General features: G+C 37.3%; 1 protein-coding gene across 4 annotated transcripts in view; it reads right to left on the bottom strand.

Annotated features, from left to right (window-relative positions):
- The window catches only part of LOC120303962 (TRAF interacting protein), a 53,044-nt gene continuing 34,637 nt past the window's right edge, over positions 1–18,407 (bottom strand). For 2 of the 4 annotated variants that reach the window (XM_039333954.1, XM_039333972.1), the window contains exons 11-16: positions 18,269–18,357; positions 13,869–14,018; positions 12,687–12,732; positions 11,563–11,682; positions 10,773–10,823; positions 1–1,786 (exon numbers count right to left, since the gene is read on the bottom strand). In XM_039333954.1, coding sequence (XP_039189888.1) covers positions 1,649–1,786; positions 10,773–10,823; positions 11,563–11,682; positions 12,687–12,732; positions 13,869–14,018; positions 18,269–18,357 — 594 coding nt within the window. In that variant the 3' untranslated portion in view covers positions 1–1,648. Of the gene's footprint in view, positions 1,787–6,184; positions 9,833–10,772; positions 10,824–11,562; positions 11,683–12,686; positions 12,733–13,868; positions 14,019–18,268; positions 18,358–18,407 lie in introns of those variants that run through there. The other 2 variants (XM_039333962.1, XM_039333981.1) reach the window with 1 other exon arrangement.

Below are 18,407 nucleotides of genomic sequence, written 5' to 3'. Positions count from 1 at the left end.
GCACTCAGTCTCTAAAAGGTTTGCCATCACCAGCCTAAACTGTATGAAGTTTTATACTCCATTTTGAATTGAGTCCCAGAAAAAACTAGGTAATAGGTACAGGTTTTTCAATTCAAAATGATATATCTATTAAAAAACTACTTGCTCTCTGAAATCATCATCATTATTATCATCATCCTGAACTATCTTCATAGGCTATCCCAGTCTTTTAGTTAAAACATAATAAGCAGCCCTATATGTCACTAATAGGAATATGCATATTGTTGTTATTTAAATTTGTTACAGCTACCCATTCTGGTAGAATTAAAAAGAATAGCAACACAAACAGCCAAAATTAAAACAACCCTCATAATAACAGTCACAATACGAATTTACACAGATGCACCAAACTTTCTACTTTATAGATCTACTTGAGCTAGGCACTACATTTTTTATACTGTGAAGATGGGTACTCTTCATATACTTATGTCAAATAAAAATAAATAAGATTATAACTCTATAAAAGCATTGACTAATCTTATAATTATTAATATATTATAATTATGACAGAATCTGATTTTTAAGCAGTTTTGAAACTGGTACAGATAATCCTCCACTTACAACCATTTGCTTAGTGACTGAAGTTACAACATCAATGAAAAAAGTGACTTATGAGTGTACAGTTTTCACACAACTGTTGCATCCCCATGGTTATCTGATCAAAATTTGGAGGCTCTTGGCAACTGGCATGTATTTATGATAATTACAGTGTCCTGGGCCCATATAATCACCATTCATAGCCTTGCCAGCTGACTTCCGACAAGCAAAATCAATAGGGAAGCCAAATTCACTTGAATTGCATGGTTGACTTAAGAATGGCAGTGATTCACTTAACAGCTTTAGTAAAAAGGGTTGTAAAATGGGGTGCAACTCACTTAACTCTTGCTTAGCAACATAAATTTTGGGTTCAATTGTGGTTATAAGTTGAGGACTACCTGTACTCATTTTTTACCCCTTAACAGTGGTTAAGAGCTTATTGGGGTTTTAATTTTTCCCTCTACTGAAAAATGAGAAGGGTATTGATGAATAATGTTAATATGCAATATGCAGAGAGGAACTAAAAACTTGAATGGCAGCACCAGGATGACCTCATTTGTGTTTGAACATTAACAGGATTGGACCTGGTTAGTACCCAGAGGGGAAACTTTAAAGGAGTGCCAGGGCTGTAGGTTAGATCAGGAAGTTGTTGGGTTTTTTTTACAAAATAAATCCTAACCTATTAAAATCCAAGAAAATCACATGCATGTATCATAAGGGGTCCAAGAACTGAATTGAAAAATCTTTTAAGTAATAAAAAATAAACTGTGTTTACGTTGCAGTATTATTTCTTTCATCAGCACTTCCTTCTTGCGATTCTGTGTTGCCAAGAACTTGCCACATCAAAACGTTTGTTACAATTTGATGTAATTAATAATTGTTTCCAAGATAGGCCACTAGAGGGCACTAACACTTCATTTAAAAGGCCATATTTTATGTGCTGGATCAAGGCCATGTATCCCTTTGAGAATGATGAGATAAAAGATGCTAGCTACTACATCGTTACACTTTAATTAACGTTTTTTTTGCTAGAGCCGTTGAGGCTCTCACTGTTCGGTTGACTATCCACAAACTAAGAACACTGGATAATCTGAGACATAAAACAAAGAATAAAAACATCGATGCTGATGACTTTTTGAATGTGTCCATAGTTTCTTGGCACAAATTGGGAAGTGATTTGCCCTTTCCACCAGGGATATTTGTCCATTTTCTGGTCTTGGTTAAGGCTAAATAGCAAACACTATAATAATTTATACCTGAGACTCAATCCTGTTCCAATTCTATAAAAATTTTAACTCATTTTATGGATGCATAAAAGTATTATATAGCATTAGGAAACAATTCTGAAATGAGGATTATAAATACATTCTTACATTGCTTTTACTGTATATACAAAACAAGGGAAAGATGAAATCATAAAAAAGGGGACATGAAAAGCATCAGATGTTTTATGTACAAATGAGGATGGAGAGAAGAAATAATGCTATAAAGTTTTAATAAAAATGCACGGTATAATTATTTTTATGTATGGCTGTGTATCATTAAAGAATGTGAAATGGAGGGGAGTCATGACTGGAAACACAAAGCACCTTCCTATAAGGAAAGCTTAAGGGATTTTGGACTTAAATAAAAAAATGACACCAGGCAATATGATTACAGTAAAATGGTGAAGAATGGGATTTTCCAATCTTTTAAGGAGTCAGCAGACATGAGATCATGAGAAAATACAATGCTATTAAAAACTTTCTCCCTGCTAATTGTGTTGTTGTTAATTGCGAAGTCGTGTCCAACTCATCGCAACCCCATGGACAATGTTCCTCCAGGGCTTCCTGTCCTCTACCATCTTCTGGAGTCCATTTAAGCTCACACCTACTGCTTCAGTGACTCTGACTCCATCCAGCCACCTCATTCTCTGTCGTCCCATTCTTCTATTGCCCTCAATCTTTCCCAGCATTAGGCCCTTCTCCAGTGAGTCCTTCTCATTAGGCGGCCAAAGTATTTGAGTTTCAACTTCAGGATCTGGCCTTCTAAAGAGCAGTCAGGGTTGATCTCTTCTAGGACTGACCGGTTTGAACGCCTTGCAGTCCAAGGGACTCGCAGGAGTCTTCTCCAGCACCATAGTTCAAAGGCCTCAATTCTTTGGCACTCAGCCTTTCTTATGGTCCAACTTTCGCAGCCATACATTGCAACTGGGAAAACCATGGCCTTGACTATACATACTTTTGTTGGCAGGGTGATGTCAACGTATCACAACTTTTTTCCCATTGCCGGCAATGGGGTGGGTGTGGTTTTGTCATGACGCATCCGGCCCATGGGCTGGCAGTTTGACATCCCTGCTTTAGCATAAAGATCCCCACTGCTGCATGAATTAGCTCAGCTATTGTGAGTTTTTTTCTTCCACTAATCGTCCACACAACTCTTCTACTAATTTCCTCACTGCTTTTCCCTGACCATCATTTCATAGGCATAGGTTACAGAATCTGCCTTTTCCTTCTCCCCCCACGTATTTGGGAACACTTCAAAACAAATTAAAACTGCAAGCTGCCAACAAATGGTTCTTTTTACTTTCTCAAAACATTATAATCACTCTTGCCTTAAAGTATCGGAATATTATATCTTAGAGCAAAGTTCTGCTAATTTAGATTCAGCATATCTATGCTCCAGTATTTGAATTTGAAGTTTGCAACTGATGAAAACTTTCTTGCAGATGGCAAATAGCATTAATATGATGGAAATTAGTTGTGTGACCTCAAAATATATTTTAATACCTTTTGTCAGGGAGCATAAGTACAATGTACCTACCACATGTAGTTAAGACTTACCACAATGGAGTCTGCAAATTATGGTTGTAAAGCAGGTCATCATGTGACCAACCCAATTTTACCACTTTTTTTTTGCGATAGTTATTAAACAAACCCATTGTGGGGTGTTTTTGCTGAAACAAAAATAAATGCCTATTTTTGGCAAAAACATCATAAATCATGGCCATATGACCGTGTATCAGTGTAGCCTGATTGTTGAGTGCCTAAAATGTAGTCATGTGACCAGGGGGCAGCAGCCATTGGAACTTTGGAACCAGGTCATAAGTACCTTGGGAGTTGCTCAAAAATTGAATGGACGCTAAACAACCTGCCTTAATTAAAGGCTAAACAGAACTGCTTACGCCAGTAATGGTGAAGCTTTTAGAGACCGTGTGCCCAAACTGCAACCCAAAACCCACTTATGTATTGTCGGATGGGCGTGCCCCATTGGGTAGACATGGCTGCAGTGGTAACGGCAGCCTGGGTGGGATTAAAAGTTCAATTAATTCCAACTTTGTGAGATCTTTTTTTCCTCTGTGAGTTGAAATTGATTGAGCCCCCCCCTTTTTTTTTGCACACGGCGGCGGAGGCCTAATGCGAAAAGGTTTTATAAAACCCAGCTGAAGGCCTCGGACTGGGGCGACGGTGCATGTGCCCACAGAGAGGACTCTGCGTGCCACCTGTGGCATGCGTGCCATAGGTTTGCCACCACGGGCTTATGCTATACTTAGCATATGGTAGGGAAAGGATGCAGTGGGGTTTCTGGAATCACATAACCAGGAAGTGGGGGGGCTCAGAATGGGAGGGTTGGCAACAACAAACCCAGCTATGTCTTCCAGAGGTTTCCTCTAAACTCGATCCTTCTTTTACTGGCTTCTCCTTCCTGCTGGCAAACTTGGTCCTGTTCTCATCAGTTTTTGAAAAGTAGGCAGGATTACTTGCCATTGTGAATACACAGAACGACTACATTCAGAGGAGCTACAAGTTGAATAATAGCTGCCTTTTTTTTTTTAAAGAAAAAGAAGAGGTGGAATAAGGTTATGGTACCATCTTTTATCACTGGAGATATATTTTATTTTAAAAATATCTAAACTGCTTTTGATCCAAACAGAATCAGTACTGTGCATGGACATAAATTACATTATAGCCAATTCAATTTAAGGCAAGTATTAACTATCTTTGCATGCATAATAGAACTGAGAGATGAAAACTAAAATATAAAATCTTTTAATATGCATGAGTGGAAAAAAGCTTTCCGTAGTTCTAGAAATTCTCAACAGGGTATCAGTATAGAAAGATTCCTTTGATAGCAGAAGTGGAAAAATTCTCAGATCTCATTTGAAGATAATGCATGGGTAGCTAGGTGTGGGGGGCATCTTTAGTTATTTAAAATTGTAGATTTTCACTTGGACTCAGTTCTGCAAACTGGAAAGTTGCCTCATTTGCTGCTGTACATGATAGGATCCAGCATTTAAACAAGGTATTAGCAGAACTATATTTTTTTTTTAGGAAATAGATTTTAAATAAGATTCAGGATTCATGCATAGAATTGGGTTTGAAAAGCTATAAAAGGCTACTTTGTACAATTTGTTAGTGAAACACAGAAACAGGATGTTCCTCACAGAATAGGATGTTTTATTTCAGATAGGATGTTCCGCCTAAATCAGTGGTTTTCAACCTTTTTAATGCCGTGACCCCCAACCGGTCGTAAGTCAAGGACTACTCAACCGGTCATAAGTTGAGGACTACTCAACTGGTGCAGCACCGTTTGCAGAATGGGACTTTTGGCGGGCTCAGCAGGGCAGAGACAGCCTGGACAATTCCTATTGGCTTTTGAAAGCCAATAGAATTAGACTCTTTCAAAAGCCAATAGAATAAAAGGGAGTAGCACAGCTAAGGAAAAGGGTGAAAAAAATGGCAGACTGCGTTGTTTGGCGACCCCCGTGAAATGGTCGTTCGACCCCAAATGGGGTCCCGACCCACAGGTTGAGAACCACTGGCCTAAATCTACAATCCCAGTTATGAATATTCTCTACAATTTCTAGGATATTTACATGCTACTTTACTATGTACTTGATTTTATGTATTCTTTAATATATAAACATCACAGAACAGAAATAATTTTTTTCACCCATTTCCCCTTTGTTGGATTTTCTATTTCCTCCTCATTGCTATTAAACAGTATTCCTTCATACAGTTTCCTTCTATTTGTACTATCACTAATTCTGTTTCTCCTTCCCTAGATCTTTAATGAGCATTATGGTCATTTTCTGGATGTAAGATTTTCCTTCCTTTAAAAATAAAATACATAATTGACATTAAGGCCTAGCACATGGAAAACACCAAGCCACTGAATCTTGCCAGAGTTGAGTTGAAGCCTGTTCTTCTCTATCCAGTACCCCTAAAGCCTCTGGACATTGAAAAATCACCTGAGACATATCACTTGGTTAACCTAGGGTGGATAATATCATCAGCATATTGATAATACTTTACTTTGGGCCAGCAAATGATCTCAGCCAGCAGCTTCACGTGCTCTTTATTCCTAGCATCCTGAGCTGGTCCAAAAGGATACTGATATTGAAAGCTGCTGATATATTAAGGAATACTATGGAGGACACACCACTTTCTTTTCTAGAAGTCATCCACAAGCAAAAGCATTGCTGTCGTGGCCCCCTATCCAGTTCTGAAGCCTGATCAAAAGGATCCAGATAATCCACTTTTTAAAGGCTCTCTCTTCAGCACAACTACTTTGTCAACAATCCTTCTTGGAAAGGGAAAGTTGGAGACAGAAAGAAAATGGTCCAATATGGCTGAGTCCAACAATGGTATTTTAATATTTCCTGAAGATAGATGATTCAGTACAAACAGAAGGTGACATTTTATTGAAAATAAAACCAGACCTGCTCTTGTATCAATAATAGTATTATAATAAAAATATATCTGGTTATTTACTTATGAATCTATACCATATCCTGATTATTTTATTGTCGTCATGATTCATTTATTGTAATCACCTTGAGATTACAATTTGTCTTCTGTACTATGCAATAGCTGAAGGAAAAGAGACTATATGGTGAACAGAGGATATAGCCAAACTATTATCCACCACAATTATAGATGTGGGTGATCAAAAAGGGAGAGATAAACTGGTTATTCATTAACACATATAGACTATAAGGAACATAACTGCTCTGAAACATTAAGTATTATTAATAGCAAAGCAAAAAAAAACAAACCTAGAACATAGAAAGCTTCTGATGCATCAGAAATGACTTTTCCCAATATTTAAATTTTATTATTTATATCATAACCGGATTATTTTTAGAATGTTTGTGAGATTTAAAATATTAAAGCAAGTTATTTAATAACAAGGTCAGTGCAGAAGCGCCTCTCTTCAACCAACTGGGGAAAGAGAGGGCATTCCTCAAAATAGTCACAATGACTGTGGGCATACTTTGTGCTCTGGCTTGGCTTATATCATTTCAGCCAAATAGTATTTATTCGGTAAGTCATGAATACAACTAAGGAACACTTTCATTAACTTAGTAGGTTTCTTATAATGATCAGGCTGGTATAGCTAAGAATTTAACCCCAGTTTTAACTAGGAAGAAGAATTTTGTTCTAGGTGTAATACTTACCTATAGGTATGTCTATGGAGATTCTCAGTCACCCAAGGTCATGGTTCTCCCAAAAGTGCTTTTTCAAACGGCAACTGGACTTTCCTTGAAGACTTTTCACTTCTCATCCAAGAAGCTTCTTCAGTTCTGACTGATGAAGGATGGAAGGATTTATATTCCTCACAGTCTACATTCTGGACAGAAAGGATTGCTGGTTTGAAAGAGGGGTCAAAGAGTCCTTCTACCTTAAGATTGAACAGCCCTCTCTCAACAGAGGAGGGATACAATATGACCTATCTACTGCTTATAACACAGTCCGTTCAACAGTTCTAAGAAGGTTCAACACCAATTTGCCTATTCACGTGACCCTGAGGGCAAGATAAACCTTCAAGTGACCTCAACACTCTCAGAGTGCTAATGACCAGATGAAAAGAATATAAATCCTTCTATCCTCCACCATTTAATCTGAAGAAGCTTCTTGGATGAGAAAGTGAAACATCTTCAAGAAAAAAACAAACAAAGTCCAGCTGCCTTTTGAAAAAACACCTTTAGGATTACCTACCGATAGAAAGCATATATTTACAGGGAAAATGGCAACTGAAAAACTCAACTTACTAATTGGAAGAAATAAGTAAGTTACCAAGATTCAACTACGGGTAGTCCTCGACTTGGAACAGTTCATTTAGTGACCATTCAAAGTTACAACATCAGAAAGTGACTTATGACTAATGGCCAATGCAGCTTATAGCCAATGTAACATCCTCATGGTCACGTAATCAAAATTCAAACACTTGGCACCTGACTTATATTTATGATAGGAAGCCAGATTTGCTTAACAGTCGTGTTACTAACTTAACAACTGCAGTGATTCACTTAACAAACTGTGGCAAGAAAGTTCATAAAATGGAGCAAAATTTACTTAAGCGTCTCGCTTAGCAACATAAATTTTGAGCTCAATTGTGGCTGTATATGTAGGACCACCTATACCACATTTTCAGCTGAAGTACCAGTGAAGCTGGATTAGACCTTATTTTGGGAAAAAGTTGTTGAGGGTTTGTGTTTCTGTCTCTACCGTTTTCCTGGAACATGTTGCATTTGGCATACAAAATTTAATAAATGAATAGAACTCTTATTACAGTTTCTCAGAGTTAAATATTCTTAACTAGAATTTTGATACAGAGATCTGAGGGGATTCTTGGATTCAAATGGTTTTGCTTTGTGGAATAAAATATTTAGTAGTAGCTACTTGACTTTTGACTTTCCCTTTAGAACCAATGTATATGTTGTATAACAAAAACAAGAAGAGATAGGTCAAAAGTTCAGTTAAACTATAAAGATCATTGGGTAACCTTTGTTCTGTTAACTGGCTATCACACACAGTAAGCTAAATCACACACTAACCAGCCCCAGTTTAGCCTAGAACACACCCAATATTTTTCAACATGTTCATATATTTAGTTAGAATTTTCAAACAAAAGTACTCTTCATTAATTTATTGTAGGGTCAGGTACACCAATGACATAGTTTGACACGTGGTTTAATTTTGGACTAATGTAGGCACATTTTTTTCACAGAATCAAAAGTTTGAATTCATTCTTAGTTAAAAGATGCCTCCTGCCAATACAGTATCAAAGATAACTGAACATTTGCCTCAGACCAGCAATATCTCTATCTGGAAAAAAAGTTTGTAGATTCCAAGGGATTTGCTCCAAATTTTAAAGCATTAAGCAGCATTAATTACAGAGAATCTAGCCTTTTCTTATACTGAGCAAAATATATCTGAATGTTCTTGTTCAAATTTACTCTGAAATTATTCTGCTCCTTAGTCTGAATAAAGGCAAAAGAAAACATTATGGTCTAAGTAGCACCTTCTTTTACAGTCAGTTTCATAAGGAAACAAAAAACAAGAGGCCCAAATAGTGAAAACAAGTATCTTCAAAGACATCCCTGTATAATTTATATACTTCCTAACAGTGAAGCACTTTGAATTTGATCTCCAAATGTGCTTTGGAGAGCCCTGGAGTGCAAATGTAGCTCCATTTGCAACACTTTAAAGCAGTTCCATCTTTTCCTTGGATTGTGCAACTGATGAACAGGCCCAGGAAATAGTCACAGCTGCTGTAAATTGTTTAAACAGATCTTACATTCACACTCCAAAACCCTTTTGAAAATAGGAATTAAGACTATGAAGCACATTGGATTGTGTGTTGGAATATAGGCAATGAAACAGAAATATGGATCAGAAAAAACACTCCTCTAGGCCTATTGCTCTTTCCCCCAATCCTTCATATCTATAGGCAAAAGATATAAATGAAGTTCTTTTCTTGAATATTTCTTTTCTTCATCATTCAAGACACTAACACAGCTTGACAGCTGAAGAGAGAATTCTCTTCTAATATGAAGTATGAAGATGTGGATAATTCATTTGCAAACAGAGCTGTTGGTTAGCTTAATATAAATTAATACTCCCAAATCATAATTTATAAGGAGTAGAGCAGTAACCTAGAAAAACTGGCTAAAGGATTTTAGAACTGAAACTTCAATTCCATCCTGCCCAAAGATAATAAATAATACATCAGCATAATAAATCAGCTGATGACTAAAGAACAATAGGGAGACCAGCAGTCTTCACTTGCACTTGTGCTGACACATCTATGGTAGCCAATGTAGAAGATGATCCAGGTTCAGTGCTTACTCTGAGGAGATCCATATTTACTTAAGGAAGTTGTCTAGTTTAGTCTGATTGATGCCAGAAGCAGAAGGTATTATTTCTGTTTGCTTTGAAACAGTTCTTTTCTTGCTTTTCATAGTCAGGGGCCGAATCTCTGTTGGAAAAGTCTAAAACAAGTCAAGGAAAAGAACCATATATATATATAAATAAAGCAGTGTTTTCTTGTGATCTCTATAGAGTTCTGACTCTATTAAATTCACAAGAAAGAACTGCAGTAAATTTTCTCCAGATTTATTTTCACCCACTAACTATAGATATTTATAGCAAGACCATTTGAATGAATTCAAAGTAATTATTATATAGAGATAATATTCTCCTCAGTAAATTCCATTTTGCCAGCTGCTCCTGATGCCGAATAAACTGCAGGACAAAACTATGTTCTCATAAAATATGTTCTCATTAAGCAATCTATATACCTCAGCAATACATCTTCCTTCCCCTGTCCTGATCACTTTCTATAGAGGGACGATCAAGAGCATCCTGTCATATAGCATCACAGTCTGGTTTGGAAGCATCACTGCTTCAGACAGGAAGGCAGTGCAGAGAGTGGTGAAGATGGCCAAAAAGATCATTGGCAGCTTCCTCCCTCCCATCCAGGACATAGTACAGAAGTGTTGCTTGAGCAGGGTCTATAAGATTATCTGGGACACTACATATCCTCTCCACGACCTGTTTTCCTTGTTACCTTCTGGGAGGAGGCTTCGTGGTATCCGTAGCAGAACATCCAGATTCAGCCATAGTTTCATTCCATACAGCATTAACCTTGTGAACTCTCAAGTTTCCTCCTTCCGTTATATATTCAAGATGGACAGTATTTAATATTTATTTGCTATGTATATGTAGGGATGTGGGTCTATACATATGTTGTACATAGTATGTTTAGGTATGTGTCATGTATGTGTTTCACTTTGAGAACGGGCAACTACATTTCATTTTTGATGTGTGTCGTTGTGCCCACAGTAAAAAAAATGACAATAAAGGTTATCTTATCTTACATCTAAAACTGGAAATCAGTCTTAACTTCTAAGATGTTAGCATAAAGGATACAGGCTGAATGAACTTGGTTCTGCCTCCTAAGCCATCATACCCAATTCTTACCTAGAAAAGAGAGAATTTAGTAATTATTTTGAAAATGTTAATAAAGGTCAAATACCATTTTGAGCAGGTGATTCTAAGGCTCCCTGTTTCTCTCCAGAACATCTAAACTTGGGTAGGACTGTGAAAAGACTCTAAGAAACTGAATAAAAATGTATGGGTGAAGACATCACTTATAAGAGTTTCAAAATCCAGCATCAGACATTACGTTGCTCAGAGTCACCTTGAACATCTAGATAGGTGGCAAATAAATTTAATAAACAAATAAAAATAAAATAATTGTGAAATAAAAATAAAATAATTGTGTTCCAAAGGAAATTAATAGCCAGTAAAAATGGCACTAGATGATATAGTCTACTCTAAATGCAAAAAAGTGACACTGGCCACATTTTCATAAAGATGTATCAAATCATATTAAAATGATAGATGTTGATATACATCTGGAAGAAAGATACTTTCTTTTCAAGACAATGAAAGAAGTACCAGGAACAATAACTACAATCAGATTCTTTTATTGTACACTCTAATAGCAAACTGAGCATTGACTATTACTAAATGAACTTGGTGATACCAGTAAGGTTAATAGAATATCAAGATTTGTAGATATTTTAAACATGGTTAAAATATTAAGAGAAAAGTTAAAATTCCAAGACCCAAGATCCCCATAATTTAACTGTAGTATTGATCAGAAACCCTTAAACACTGTACCCTTTTGTGATAATCTCATTTGAATGATACTTACAATTCCTGTATTTTTCTGGGGTATGCTTTTTAGAACAGTTTTCTTAGTCAGGACTGACTTTCTTATAAAAGAAGGTAAAAGATCTTCTAGATGCTCATCATCTGTGTCAGTAGAGCAGTTCTGATTTTTTAAGAAATTAAAGTTAATGTATTAATACCTAAAACTAAAATTAATGTAAAATTAAAATTAATGTACTTCCAATTGCAATATTTAATAGGCAACGAGTATGCAGCAAGTCCAGGGTTGTGGCAAAGAAACCAGCTTCTTCAAATATTCTTTGAGAAAACCATTTTTCTTTAAATAACAGCTTTAAAGTTTTCAAAGTCAGCAGCTCTGGTCCCAGAAAACAGGACACAGACAGAACACATAGATAAACAAACAAACAAATAAACTAACAAACAAACAAATTCAAAGTTGGCTACAGAAGACCTCAGGCGTTAATCATAGCATTAATACCGTTTCCCCAAAAGTAAGACCTACCCCGAAAATAAGCCCTAGCTTGATTTTTGGAGGTGGGCCTAATATAAGCCCTACCCCCAAAATAAGCCCTAGTTTTGGGTTGAGGCACACACTTAAAAATCAAGCTAGGGCAGGGGTGGGAGGTGTGGATCTGCCCTATGTGCCCCGCACCCAATTACCTTGCAGTCAGGCCTCCCCTCACTGGCCCATTTCTTCTGAGTTGTCTTCTGCAGCCAGGCCTGCATTTCTCAGTCACAGGCCTTTCCTGAAGGCCTCTGCAGCCGATGACCGAGCTAGATTCAATCCATAGATCGGTACTGCATAGGCCTTCCAGAAAGGCCTGACTGCCAAATGCAGGCCGGAATGCGGCTGCAGAATGAAGCTGCTCCTTCGGCCACAGAAGAAGTGGACCAGCTGGGCGAGGCTGTCAGTGCCAGAGGTGAGTAAGACATCCCCTGAAAGTAAGACCTGTGCCTCTTTTGGCGGCAAAAAATAAATAAAATAAGACCAGATCTTATTTTCGGGGTAGATGTACCACCTAAAACATGTGTTGCAGTGAAGTCAATAATTATTCAATATTTGCATAGAACTATATTTTAATAGTCTTGAAGGGGAATGGGTTGAAGCAATTACAAACTTATGACTAAATGTATTAATTACTGTACCTCCATTGTTCCTTTCAGAACTCTTGATAAATTTGTCACAGATGCCCTAAAACAAACATATACATAGAACATAATGTTAATAGCCACTTAGATGTCCTCAATGAGTTTCATTCTAAGCTTTCATCTAAAAATAAGCCTGCTGAATACTTCCAGTGAATGCCATTGCGAACTGACTTCCCTAGAACAGAGGATAACATTGCAGTTGAAAACAACATCTGAATGCCGGATTTGAACGGTTCAAATCATTCTGGAGAAAGGAGAAATCTTTAGATTACCCACATCTACTCCAGACAGCTGATTATTATTATTTTTTGCTCAGCAGATGGCAGAAACGGGTTTCGTGGTTAGCTTGCAATTGGCTGGATGTTGCAGGATTTCACCTAGCTTAAAGCTGCTAATGTAGCCTATATGGATTCTAGGTTTGGCCAAGGCTCACCTCTTAATAATTTGGATTTAATATTTTTTTTGCTCCTTCTTAAAAGATTGAGAACCTTTAGATTGGCAAATCTTATTGAAAACATTGGGTGAGTTTTCTTCAATCCTTTAAAAAATAAATTTTAACAACAAGTTTAAAGATGTAAAAAATAATTATAGGAGAATATGCAGCAAAAGGTTTGTTGGCTTTAAAAAGTTTTAAATGGATTAAGGGTTCAGATGGACATGATTTAAGATTTTTGAAGTTAATTGAAAGAATCCTTCCCTTGGGGAAATACCTGTTTATATTTAAAAACAACTGAGAAGATAACATTGAAGGTTGAACACAAGAAGGCACTGAAAAAAGTGGATTAATGGCTGCCTTAAGAGAGATCTATCATGAATGTGCTCAGAAAGTTATAAAAGTTAGTCAAGTTTTATTGTTTCTACTGGGTTTCAATTACCTTTAAATAGTAGACTTGCAAATTATAAATTGTTCTTTCAGAACTCTTTGTGTGCAACAATTGATATGGCTTTTGTTAAGACATTTACAGAAATCAGAAAAATAAGGGCAATAGTGTTTATAAATTCAGTTATATTTGATGCATGTTTCTGCAGGGATCAAGAACTACTAAATTACATTTTATTTCTAAAGCTTAGCCATAGAATTTAAGATAATTGAAAAATTATTCATGGCATTTGCATAAAATGGAATATGAGGCAGACTGAGCAAATATAGGAATAATAAAAGTAAGAGGTTGTACTTACGGGTTTTTATCTAGCTTGATTTTTTTGGCAGGAGCAACAGCTGTCTTGTGAAGCTTTGGAGTATCTACATCAAAGGTAGCATTAAGGTCAATCTCATCATTGTGAACAGGTTGATGAAACTTTGGATTCAGAAACTGTGCAGGAGCAGGGCTGTAAGGATCAATTAATATCACAACAGTATATAACATGATCAATTGGATAATTACACAAATGCATCCTTCTCTGCTTCTAGCCTATTTCACATGCTATCATCCTAAAAGTTAGTACTGATATCAAAAGGAAATGGCCATAAAAAAGAATAAAGAAAACCCTATTTAAAAAATAAGCCAATGATCAAGTATTATGTGTTCATACTTTGGATACTGGCTACATGTACTTCATATCCTATCTTAATATTCTGGAAAACATATCCATCCATCCATTCCCCACTGTTAATGTTTTACAAATAACTAAAGGTGGCAAACATATCCAACATAACATATCCAATAGATATTGCTACCCTGCTTCATCATGGAAGGGCAGTGTTCCTGGGAGGGATGAGCAAAAAATACTGGGAATGTTCAATAAGAGTACATACTCAGAAGAGTATTGGAAGAAATTGAAGAATTAAAAGTTCTGTTATTTTTAGTTCTTTGAGTTGCCTCGCTCAACAATGTTAATAAAATAGATATTAAAATATTTCTATATCTATAAAATTAATTTCTCTAAATACTATCCAGAATCTACATACATATAGGTGCCATTTGCTTCGCTACATATCGAACATTTATAGGATCCTTTGCAGCGATTTTACCTGCTTATATAAGGATATAATGCCACCTGTGAATCATTTTTAAACATTTTTCTCTGATGTTTGCTGATATTAATCATAATATGGAATTGTGTGTGAGTCCATTGGGTGTCAGAGATAATAAGTTCTCTGATTTGTCAGCCACTTAATTTCCATTTGTTCTTTCTCTCACTCATCTATCTGTCTGTCTGTCTTTAAAGGCTGCCCAAATATAGAATGACTCATTCAAATTATACTAAATGTAGAAAACAATAAAAAAGATTGCATACATACAGACAAAATATTCCATATAATAGAAAACATTACTAACAACCCAGAGTTCTCATATTTTAGAAACATTATGCAAAGACCTGTTGACAAGTCTATAATATTGAAAAAGGTGGAAGGAAAGAAGAGAGCCAGCAGCAAGGACTTGATTAAAGCAGCAATAGGTGCACAACTGCAAATCTTGAAGGACCAGGCTGAGTACAAATGATCCTGGAGAAGCTCTATTTTTATGGTTGCTAAGAGTTGATACCAATTTGATGGCTAATAATCAAACACATCCTGCTATAAGAGTTTCTACATTTCCACTGCAATTTTGTTAGGATTATACAGATGCCAGTGTGGTAAATATAAAAGGGGGGGGGGGGAAATGACATTGCCATAGGTGTATACTACAGACCACCCAACTAAACAGAGGAAATGGATGAACTTTTTGCTAGTCAGCTAACTAAGGTATGTAGGAAGCACATCACAATAGTAATGGGGGACTTTAACTACCCTGACATCAACTGGGAGACAAACTCCGCACCAAGTGGAAGATCAAACAGGTTCCTGGCAAACCTAGCAGACAACTTTGTCTCCCAAAAAGTAGAGAAGGGAACTAGGGGGTTAGCCATTTTGGATCTAATTCTCACTAACAGAGATGAAATGATAGAAGTTGTTGAAGCCATAGGAACCCTGGGAGGAAGTGATCATGCAATATTAGAATTCAACATTATAGAAGCACAAGCAATAGAACACAGTCAAACTAGAGTCTTGGACTTCAAGAGAGCTAATTTCAATAAACTTAGAGAGGGCTTGGGAAGGATTCCATGGATGAGAATCCTCAAGGGGAAAACAACTCAAGAAGCTTGGGAAATTTTGAAAAATGAGATAATAAAAGCACAGTCTAGCACAATACCAACAAAGAGGAAAAACAACAGCTCTCAAAAGAAACCAGCATGGCTGCATAAAGAACTCTCTGACAAATTGAAAGATAAAAAGGACAAGTATAGAAAGTGGAAAGAGGGGAACATAACTAAGTCAGAATATCAGCAAATAGCCTGAGCCTGCAAAGATGAAGTGAAGAAAGCCAAGGCTCAAAATGAACTAAGGCTTGCGACCAAAGTCAAAAATAACAAAAAAAGCTTCTTTCAACATGTAAAAAACAAGAAAAAAGTGAAGGAAATGATTGGTCCATTAGTGGGTGAAAGTGGCAAGAAGGTGACAAGCAACAGGGAGAAAGCAGAACTATTTAACTCGTTTTTTGCATCTGTCTTTACACAAAGGGAAAAAAACAGACCAACCTATCAAAAATAGTGCCATAAAAAACAAAATAGAAACACAAGTTAAGATAGGCAAGAAAATGGTTAGTGAGCACCTGTCCAGCCTAGATGAGTTCAAATCGCCAGGACCAGATGGATTACACCCCAGAGTTCTCAAGGAACTGGCAGATGTGATATCGGAGCCACTGAACTATATTTTTCAAAGATCCTGGAACACAGGGGAACTACCAGAGGACTGGAAAAGAGCTGATGTAGTTCCCATCCTCAAAAAAGGAAAAAAAATGGATCCAGGAAATTACAGACCTATCAGCCTGATCTCAATACCTGGGAAGATCCTGGAAAAGATAATCAAACAACGAATCAATGAACACCTAGAGGCAAACAAAGTCATTACTAAAAGCCAACATGGGTTTGTCAAAAATAGATCATGCCAGACAAATCTTATTGCATTCTTTGACCAAGTGACAAAATTAGTGGATCAGAGGAATGCTGTGGACATAATTTACTTGGACTTCAGTAAGGCATTTGATAAAGTAGATCACAACCTACTACTTGACAAGATAGAAAAATGTGGGGTAGACAGAACCACCACCAGATAGATCCGTAGCTGGCTGACCGGCCGTACTCAGCGAGTGGTCCTCAATGGAACTGCATCTATATGGAGGGAAGTGTGTAGTGGGGTGCCCCAGGGCTCTGTTCTGGGCCCAGTACTCTTCAACATCTTCATCAACGATTTGGACGAAGGGATAGATGGGGAACTCATCAAATTTGCAGACGACACCAAGCTGGTAGGAATAGCCAACGCTCCAGAAGACAGGCTTAAGATACAGAAGGATTTGGACAGACTTGAACACTGGGCACTAACTAACAAAATGAAATTCAATGGTGAAAAAAGCAAGGTTCTACATTTAGGCAAGAAAAACCAAATGCACAAGTACAGCATAGGTGACACCATGCTCAATAGTAGTAACTGTGAGACGGACCTCGGAGTCCTAGTAGACAATCACCTAAATATGAGCCAGCAGTGTGCTGCAGCTGCCAAAAAGGTCAACACAGTGCTAGGCTGCATTAACAGAGGGATAGAATCAAGATCACGTGAAGTATTAATACCACTCTACAATGCCTTGGTAAGGCCACACTTGGAATACTGCATCCAGTTTTGGTCACCACGATGTAAAAAAGATGTTGAGACTCTAGAACAGTGGTTCTCAACCTGTGGGTCGGGACCCCATTTGGGGTCGAATGACCATTTCACGGGGGTCGCCAAACCATGCTGTCCGCCATTTTTTTCCCTTTTCCCTAGCTGTCCTACTCCCTCTTATTGGTGGCCACACCCACTTGGGGGTCACCACAACATGGGGAACTGTATTATGGGGTCACGGCATTAGAAAGGTTGAGAACCACTGCTCTAGAAAGAGTACAGAGAAGAGCAACAAAGATGATTAGGGGACTGGAGGCTAAAACATATAAGGAACGGTTGCTAGAATTGGGTATGTCTAGTTTAAACGAAGAGAAGGACAAGGGGGGACATGATAGCAGTATTCCAATATCTCAGGGGCTGCCATAAAGAAGAGGGAATCAAGCTATTTTCCAAAGCACCTGAAGGCAGGACAAGAAGCAATGGTGGAAACTAATCAAGAAGAGAAGCAACCTAGAACTAGGAGAAACTTCCTGACAGTGAGAACAATTAATCAGTGGAACAACCTGCCTCCAGAAGCAGTAAATGCTCCAACACTGGAAGTTTTTAAGAAGAGACTGGACAGCCATTTGTCCGAAATGGTCTAGGGTTCCCTGCCTGAGCAGGGGGTTGGACTAGATGACCTCCAATACTACTATTATTATTAAATGACAAAATACTGAAGTTTATTAAAAGGGTCGAACTCTCTTAAAAGGAAAACTCTCTTCCCCAAATATTGGAATACCGCTGTCACTCAGATCATTACTGGACTAAATGACCAAGTTAACTGATACAATGTAAGAAGAAACTTCATAGTCTGCATAGTCTAAATGTCTGCATTTATTATACAGTTTAGGCATAATATCTTCATTGTTTCAAATGTTAATGTTCTTCCTTTGCTAACCTTTCAGAGACGAGCCGGCTAACTGCTTCACTAGTTAATGATGGCACTTTTATGGTATCTTGTAGCACTCCTATCTTTTTTTTCAAACTCTGGGGAAAAAAAGAAGAAATTTTAAAAAAAGAAAACTTTAAAGTCAAGA

The sequence above is a fragment of the Crotalus tigris genome, unplaced genomic scaffold (genome assembly GCF_016545835.1).
Source record: "Crotalus tigris isolate CLP2741 ecotype Arizona unplaced genomic scaffold, ASM1654583v1 scf7180000017625.6296891, whole genome shotgun sequence".
Lineage (NCBI taxonomy): Eukaryota > Metazoa > Chordata > Lepidosauria > Squamata > Viperidae > Crotalus > Crotalus tigris.
This window is presented reverse-complemented; position numbering and strand designations above follow the sequence as displayed.